At 62.9% G+C, this 8,420-nt stretch overlaps 1 protein-coding gene across 1 annotated transcript; it reads left to right on the top strand.

Annotated features, from left to right (window-relative positions):
• Nucleotides 1-1,640: 1,640 nt before the first annotated feature.
• On the top strand, nucleotides 1,641-7,574 carry TRIM54 (tripartite motif containing 54). Its single transcript, XM_019537277.1, has 10 exons — nucleotides 1,641-1,989; nucleotides 3,001-3,173; nucleotides 3,251-3,422; nucleotides 3,722-3,817; nucleotides 3,994-4,227; nucleotides 4,433-4,455; nucleotides 4,807-4,931; nucleotides 5,280-5,387; nucleotides 5,935-5,973; nucleotides 7,368-7,574. The coding sequence occupies exons 1-10, from the start codon at nucleotides 1,822-1,824 to the stop codon at nucleotides 7,376-7,378; spliced, it is 1,149 nt and encodes a 382-aa protein (XP_019392822.1). The 5' UTR covers nucleotides 1,641-1,821; the 3' UTR covers nucleotides 7,379-7,574.
• Nucleotides 7,575-8,420: the final 846 nt, after the last annotated feature.

An 8,420-nucleotide genomic window follows, 5' to 3' on the forward strand; every position in this document is an offset into this window, starting at 1 on the left:
CCTTGGCTGCTCTTTCCCCTCACAGTATGGTGGGGGATGGGGAACTTATCATGGCTAGGGTGGGCTCTGGCCTCCCCCAGTGCTGCTGCCAGTGCTGGGAGCAAGTGTCTGGGCCCATGGGCTGGGCTGAGCTGTGTGAGGTTGCTGTGCCAAGCTAAGGTATGGGGTGGCAGCTGCCCCTGCCAGCACTGGTGGGGAGCTCCCCACAGCAGAGCCCTGTGCTGCAGCTGCAGCTTGGACCTAAATCTGCCTGTGGGCTTTGGGCCTGGGCTGGGCCTGGTGCCACCTGCAATTGTTCAAGGCAAGTAGTGTCCTGCCACCCAGGCTTGTGCTCAGCACAGGCTGTACCCACCAGTGCAGCCCAGGCCCTGCCTCACTATCTAAATATAGTGCTGGGGCTCCCTGCCAGGATGGGGGCAGGTGTGGGGGCACCAGGCTGGGCTGTGCCCCCAGCAGGAACAAAGGTCTAGCAAGCGGGTTCCAGCAAAGATGGGGGATGGGGGAGGTCTCTGGTGACTGCGTCACAGGTTTACAGAAGCTTAGGGGTCTGGCAGTGCTATCTGCTGCGTGGCTGCAGGGGCCAGGGGGCCTTACCGAGCCCCAGCCTCTCCTAGCTGCCGTCGTCCTTGCCTCCTTGCCCCCAGCTCCCTGGAGGGGCCCAGGGGGGTGGGGGCCATGGCCTGGTGCTGGGGGAGGAGCCTGTGCTAGATTTTAGACTGGGAGTGCTGGCTCCGACCAAGTCATGGCCTGGCTCCCTGTCCCCCAAAGCTCAGGCCCAAACGGGGGGCACTTGCTGATGCCCAGGGTGATCGCAGGGCTGTGGCCTGGTGTCTGGGCGTGTCCCCAAGCACCGCATGCGAGCTCCTGGGATGTGCCCAGCGCAGTGTGTGTGGGCTCGAGCTCCCTGCTCAGAGCAAGCCCAGGCCCCAGGGAGGGAGCTGTACCCTTTGCTCCCACGGCCGCCCTATCCCTCACTGCCTGGAGACACAGGGTCTGTGGCCCACATCGTCCCCCAGCCATGGGCCTTGCTGGCCTGGGGGCCGGGGCCTATGTCCCAGTGCCACAGCTGTGGCTGTCTGCTGGTGGCAGGAGCAGTGGTGTCCCATGGGCACATAGGGCTGGGGCCCTTGTCCCAGCCCTGTAGCTCTGTCCTGGTGGCAGGGGCCGCAGTGCGATCCAGGCACGTGGGGTTGGGGCCTGGGCTTTCCCGTGATGGCCACGGCGCACCCCCCAGGCCTTCCCCACATTCCCCCTTGTCCCTGGCAGACCCCTCAGCACCCTCCTCCCCTGGGCTGGGGGCAAGTAGGGGGTCCCATGGGCTCCCCCAGTATAGGTGCCTGCCTGTCCCATTCCCCTCTCCCTCCGGGAGAGTGTGACTCAGTGTCACTCGACGCTGCTGACAGCTGCAGCCGCCGCCAGGGATAAAAATGGAGGTGGAATTTCAGGGACGCGGCACAGCACAAAGCTCAGCTAAAATTAGCCACTGCTCTCACGCTTGCGGGAATGGGCAGAGCCCAAGGACCGGCAGAAGAGCCCCAGACGTGCTGGGGGCAGCTCTGGGACAGACAAAGAGAGAAGGCAGGCTGAGCACGGGGCAAGTGAGCTGAGAGCAGGACTAGCTGGTGGAGCTAGTGGGGCAGACAGAGAGGTACTGGGGCAACCCGGCAGGGCAGGCCAGGCCGGCGGCAGTACCGGGGCAGACAGAAAGGGCGCGGCAGACATACTGAGGTACTGGGGCAGCTGGACAGGGCAAGACAAGCCGGCAGGCCAGTGGTGGCAGTGGGGCTGAGGTGCAGTGGGGTGGACAACGGAACCGTGGGGATGAACTTTGCGGTGGGCTTCAAGCCAATGCTGGGGGATGGGCAGAGCATGGACACACTGGAGAAGCAGCTCATCTGTCCCATCTGCCTGGAGATGTTCACCAAGCCTGTGGTGATCCTGCCCTGCCAGCACAACCTGTGCCGCAAGTGTGCCAATGACATCTTTCAGGTGCGCCAGCCGGTGGGGCTATGAGGGGCGTGGCCCTGCTGGGAGCCTGGGGCAGTGTGGGTTGGGGGCATGTGGACCCCATGGCTGGGCCTGGCCACAAGACTTTCACCCCCCCTCCCCCTGGCGCTGACTTGGTGTCACACCTGGCCATGCTGTGTCACCCCTGTGGCTTCTGGCTGGGGTTGGGGAGGGGACATGTTGGGTCCCCATGGCCTAAGGCCCAGCCATGTCACCGAGGGGCTGCCTGTAAGGTGCCTGGGCGCTGCAGCAGAACTGTGCTTGTAGACACCCTCCCCACACCATTACTGGGGGGCTGGCCCCTAGCTGGCAGCTCTCTCTCGAGTGAGAGTGTGGGGTCTGGGGGTCGCCAGGGAACAAGGGGTTCTGGAGGCCCGGGCCCAGGCCCAGGCCCAGGCCCAGGCTGGGAGTCCAGGCCTGTCCTGCCAGGCTGGGCTACGCTGCCTGAGCCCACCTCCCTTTGTCCTGGCCTCTTTGCTCAGGCTCCTCCTGCCCCCTCCGCCTCCCCTTCGTCAGTGTTTACCAGCTGGATATTTATAGGCCAGGCTGGCTCCCAGCCCGCAGCCCCAAGCAGTTCCAGGCCCTGGTGCTGCCCCCCACACGCAGGTCAGGTTGGGGATCCATGGGAAGGCCAGGGCACTGCTGGGCCTGTCCCTGCTGTCGCCTGTGACCCCGGCTGGAGCAGGCAGAGCTCCCCGCTCCCTTGCTCGCAAGCTGGTGGCAGCAGGGCACTGTGCTCCAAGGGCCAGGGGCACCCGAACTGCTGCCTGCATGACCCCTGGCACTTGTGTGCCCCTGCCCCAGCTGCCCTATGCCAGCTGGAGACCACGGAGCCAGCACCACTGCTCTCAAGGCTATGGCCCAGCAGCCAGGCCCATGGTTGTGGGGGGGGGGTGCTGCGGCTGGGGCCAGGAGCCAGGGGGGAGCAAGGCACAGGCAGCATAGGTTCCCTGAGCCCACGCAGCTGCCACAACCCCGTGGCTGTGCCTGCAGGCCTCCAACCCTCTGTGGCAGTCGCGGAGCTCCAGCACGGTGTCGTCGGGCGGGCGTTTCCGGTGCCCGTCGTGCCGGCACGAGGTGGTGCTGGACCGGCACGGCGTCTACGGGCTGCAGCGGAACCTGCTGGTGGAGAACATCATCGACATCTACAAGCAGGAGTCCTCCAGGTGCTGCTGCGGGGGGACGCTGCCCCCATGTCCCTGGCCCAGCCGCTGCGGAGCTCACACTGTGCCCCCCACCCCAGGCCACTCCACACAAAAGCGGAGCCGCAGCTGATGTGTGAGGAGCACGAGGAGGAGCACATCAACATCTACTGCCTGAGCTGCGAGGTGCCCACCTGCTCCCTCTGCAAGGTCTTTGGTGCCCACAAGGACTGCGAAGTCGCGCCCCTGCCCGCTGTCTACAAGCGCCAGAAGGTGCTGGCACCTGTTCCTGCCAGGGCCCCGCATGCCCCCACAGCCTGGGGTCCCAGGGCCCAGCAGGCTCTGGACAGAGGGAGGGGGCTGGGTGCTGCATCAGGGCCCGATCCTGGCACAGGACTGGAATGGGTACTCCTGTGGGGACACTATCCTGCTAGAGGGTGGGGGTGGGTGGTCCTGCAGGGGCCCAGTCCTGGCCAGGTGTAGTGCCTGCCTGGGAAGTGTCCTGTGGGGACTGTGCCTATACCCCTACTTCCATGCCTAGTGCTCACCCCCATACTATGCCCGCATGGCAGAGTGAGCTGAGCGATGGCATCGCTATGCTGGTGGCAGGGAATGACCGGATCCAAGCCATTGTCACGCAGATGGAAGAGATCTGCCATGCCATTGAGGTTGGTGCTCAGGGGTCCAGGATCCAGGCACTCTCAGGGTTCTGGGTGGGGCAGAGGGAACGGGGGCTCACAGAACAGGTGGAGAACCCAGCCACCTGGGCTCCCAGCCCTGCAGCATGGAGGGGAAGATGTGTGGCCCAGCCTACCCCCCCATTTCCCCCCCCGCCCCCTGCCAGGACAACAGCCGGCGGCAGAAGCAGCATCTGAGTCAGCGTTTCGATGGGTTATGCGGGGTCCTGGAGGAGCGCAAGGCTGAGCTGCTGCAGGCTGTGGGGCGGGAGCAGGATGGGAAAGTGCAGCGCGTGCGTGAGCTCATCCGCCAATACGGTGACCATCTGGAGACCTCCTCCAAGCTGGTGGAGTCAGCCATCCAGTCCATGGAGGAGCCGCAGATGGCCGTCTACCTGCAGGTGTGTGCAGCCGGACCATGCTGGGGTCACTGGGGTCTGTCCAGCCTCGGGGGTGTGCTGAGTCTCTGCCCCAGGCTGCAGCCCAGCTGCCATGACTGGAGCTGCTGCCTCCTGAGCATGAGGGGCCACAGGTGTGAATGGGGTAGGGGCAGGGGGGCCCTTGGAGCCAGCGGGGCCCCACTCACTCTCTGCCCTTCCTCCGCAGCAATCCAAGGAGCTGATCAAGAAGTGAGTCTGGGGTGGCGCCGGGGGGAGGGGGCAGGGGTGTGAAATTGTCTCCCACCTAGTGCAGCTGGGCCCCACCACTCACCGAGACAGACCCCAGCTCCGAGGCAACTGCAGCACCTCTGGCCTAGCTTTGACCCCAGCTGCAGTCTAGCGCCCCCGCATAGCCCCCATGCTGCTTGTGTTCTCGCCCCAGCTGCCATGGTGCAAATGGGCCAGGCAGGCTGTGGGTCTGGAATTGGGGGGTAGCAGGGGGTGTCTACAGCCGTGGGACTGGAGGAGTGGGCAAGGGTGACTCTGGCCGTGGGGCTGGCACTGGCTGGCACTCAGTGGCCAGGTGCCGGCTCCTTGCAGGATCATGGACATGTCCAAGATTTCACTGAGCAGCCGCCCAGAGCCCGGCTATGAGAGCATGGATCACTTCTCCATCAATGTGGACCATGTGGCTGAGATGCTCAGGACCATCGACTTCCAGACAGGTGATGTGGGGCAGGGGGCACATCACCTGGGACATGGGGGGTGGACCTCATCCCCACCAGGTGAGCCCATCTGAAAGGTCTGGGGGGTGGTGCAAAGGCACCCACATGTGAGTGCACCCTACATGGCCCCAATAGATCAGGCTCAGGGTGAGGGGTGTCCAGGGAAGGGGGCTGAGCTGCAGGGCTGTGAGCAGTGAAAGTGCATGAGAGGGCTGAGTAATCCTGGCAGAGCAGCTGCCCCTCAGCTCCAGCTCTGTTTCCTACAGCTTCCAGGGTCCCCCCAGACCTGCCCCCGGCCCACTGCACAATAGGGCCTGGCTCTGGGGTGACAGGCTCTTGCTCCTGCAGACCCCCTGGGTGAGGAGGAGGCTGAGGGGCCCCTGGGCCTGGATGGTGGTGACGTGGCAGGCGAGGACCAGCGGCTGGATGGATCGGATGGACTGGAGGGGCCAGAAGGTGATAGGGGCTAGGGGCAGGGGCAGTGCCCAGTGTGCTGGGGATGGGCAAAGGCAGAGCTTGGCATCCTGGGCTGGTGCTTTCACCCCAGGTCCTGCCTGATGGGGTGCGGAGGGCTCAGCCCTGGGGCTGGGGGTCCAGGCAGGCACTGGCCTTCAGGGCTGGGGACAGGTGCTGCCCATGTGGCAAGGGGCCCTATGCTTGGAGGGGAAGCCCCAGCTGGAGCCCCTGGGGGTAGCTCTGCTCCCAGCCAGGCCTGATCCCACCCCATGGTTTGTTTTGTTTTTTTTTTTGCACCGGTCCTGGGAGCACTGTAATACCAGGTCAATGCATGGAGTGGATGGAGCACGCTCCGGTTCCACCACCCAATACCAAAAAGAATCTGCTCAATATAAACCTCCTGTGGAGGACATATTAGCGGGCCAAAAGCCCCACATGAGTGGAATGCAGGGAGAGGCTTCAGGGCCTGCCCGGCGTACAGCTATGATGGGGACAGTCCAGGCCAGGGTCTCTACCCCTCTGCCTCACCCTGTCTCTCCCCCACCAGATGCGGGACCCAGGCAGAAGCTGGTGAGCTCCCGGCATGGTAAGGCCCATTCCCAGCTGGTCCCTGCTGGGGGTGTGGCAGGACAAGCCCTGGGGTGGACATGACATCCCTTCAACCCACCCTGATCCTGCTGTTGTCCTGCTTCTCTGTGTAACAGCCCCATCTGTCTCACCTGCTGTGCCTCTCTGCTCCCTGGACATTGATCCAGAGGCTGCTCAAGGCCTGGGCAGCTCTCACTGTTCCCTACCAATCCAACCGACCCTGTGGGGGTTTGGGGGCCTTGGCATGCTGGCTTCAGGTGCTCAGCTCCCCACAGGGATCTCTTGCACCCCGGTGCACCTACTGGTGCCTGGCTGGCACAGTGAGCTGGTGGTCACCTCCCATGGCCTGACTGGCACTTGTTTAAGCGTTAGAGCCCTTAATAATGGTCTCCTGTAGCCTCCATGGCTATGGCTGGGCCTTGCAGATGTCACTTCATCTCTGTTGACCTTCTTGTGTCAGCTTTGGCCTTCCCAGCCTTAGCTTACAGGTTACTCTTGCTCTGGCCTGACTGGTGGCCTAGGCCCACTGGCACTGGCCTGGCTTCTCACTCAGCCTCTGCTGGCCAGTTGTGTTGCCCCACTCTGGGCTCAGGCCCTGTCCCACTTGGGCTCAAGCCACTTCTGTTGCCCTACTCTCAGCCTCAGGCCTTGGCGTTCTTGGCTGTAGCTTGCCTGTGCCTCACGTCCAGGGTCAGGTCCTGGCTCTCTCAGGCTCAGCTTGCTTCTGTTTTGCGCCTGTGCCCCTGGCAGGGCTCAAACCCTGGCATGCCCTTAGGCACCCCTGTGCCCACCTTTCCACTGCCACCCCTGGTCCTCCAAGTGAAACTAGAGCAAAACTGTGAGCGCACCCCCTGCTTTGGGTTTCAGCTGGTGGCCTACAGCTCCCAGTCCCCACCAGCCTGGGCTGGCTGGAGCTCCTCTCCTGGCAGAGCTCAGGGCTTCACTGCCCCCACCTCAGGGACCTGGGCTTGTATCCCTTGGCTCCTCTCCTAACTGCGCCCGTCCCCTCCAGAGCAGCTTCCTGCACTTTCCCTGGCCAGGCTGTAGCAGCATCCTGCTGTCTGCCCTGGCGTTGCCCTGCTGTCTCGTGCTGGGCAGCGAGGCCCCCAGTAGGCACCTGGAGTCCATGGGCCCCTAGTAGCCCAGGCCCCTGCAGCCAGCTCAGACTCCTCAGTCCTCCCCGACTTGGGGACAGCCCTGGTGCAGCTTCTCCCTTAAAGCAACAGGTGCCCTCAGCTTCATTACAGGGGCACCCTGCACGGCCACCCCAGGGCAGCAGGGTCCCAGTGCCAATGTGGGGGTTGCAGCAGGGTACAACTATGGGGGGGTGTGGAACAAAGGCCAGGTATGGGGGTGCAGCGCTGGGCACTGAGTCTCCTTCTCCCCCGCCAGGCCAGCACTGAGCATGTTGCAGCAGGACGGGGTTGTGGAGCTACCAGCTCATGAGCGTGAACCCAGACCTGGCATCACCAGCCATGGATCCTACCCTGCTCACTACTGCCCCCTCCTGCTCCTCCACCCCTCCCCACACCTTTTTTTTTTATAGTTCATGAACCTTGGAGTTGGCATGGTCGCCTGTTGGTTTATTAAACACGTGTGAACATCCGTGTGCAGACCTGGGGGGGTGCTGCCTGCAGGTCCTAGTGTTGTGTGTGTAGGGGGGGGGGAACGCTAGGAGCTCGGGCAGGGCTAGGATTGCTGAGACCTCCACAGCTCCCTGCCTGGAAACAGAGACGAAGTTGCAGGAACTGGCAGGGCCGAGATCAAGAAGGCAAAGATGGAGAACAAGCTGCGCCTGGTGAGGGGGGTTAAGGACAAGCAGGGCTTCTTTAACCTGTAAGTCTGTTAGCCAGAAAACAGGGACCACGGAAGCTGCCGGTCCTCTAGATCGAGCTGGGGGGACTCCTAACAGTAGATACAAGAAAGTGGAGCTACTCACCATCCCCTTTGCTGCAGTCTTCACAAAAACATTATGCTATTGGCAAACACCTCATAAGGATGATTTGGATAAGGAGGAGGGGGACAAGGGGAGGGAGGAGATAACAAGAGAGATGGTCAGAGAGCTTTTGATGGGTCTGAATGAACTCAAGTCAGCAGGGCCATAGAAGCTTCATCCCAAGGTCCTGAAGGAACTGGTAGAGGAGACGGCAGAGCCCTTGGCAATGATCTTCATGCAGTTGTGGGAGGTGGGCCAGGTACCAGAGAACTGGTGAAAGGCTGGTGCAGTGCTCCTCTTTAGAAAAGAAGGACTGGGGGAATGGCAGACTGGGTAGTCTCACCTCCATACCTGGGAAGCTAGTGGAGCAGATCCTAAGGAAGGCCATTTGCAGACATCTGGAGGAGGAAAGGCTGATCACAAGGAGCCACACGGTCAAATGGGTCGCCAACTGGTTGGAGGGCCGCACCCAGAGGGTGGTAGTGGATGGGTTCTTCTCGACCTGGAAG

Source organism: Crocodylus porosus, unplaced genomic scaffold, assembly GCF_001723895.1.
Source record: "Crocodylus porosus isolate Cpor-Errol unplaced genomic scaffold, CroPor_comp1, whole genome shotgun sequence".
Lineage (NCBI taxonomy): Eukaryota > Metazoa > Chordata > Crocodylia > Crocodylidae > Crocodylus > Crocodylus porosus.

What these genes read in the sequence shown, in the direction of transcription:
- TRIM54 (XM_019537277.1), top strand. Translation starts at nt 1,822, where the DNA reads ATGAACTTTGCGGTGGGCTTCAAGCCAATGCTGGGGGATGGGCAGAGC. An exon ending in GTGCCAATGACATCTTTCAG is followed by an intron (nt 1,990 to 3,000) that starts GTGCGCCAGCCG and finishes CTGTGCCTGCAG; the next exon opens with GCCTCCAACCCTCTGTGGCA. An exon ending in TCCAAGGAGCTGATCAAGAA is followed by an intron (nt 4,456 to 4,806) that starts GTGAGTCTGGGG and finishes GGCTCCTTGCAG; the next exon opens with GATCATGGACATGTCCAAGA.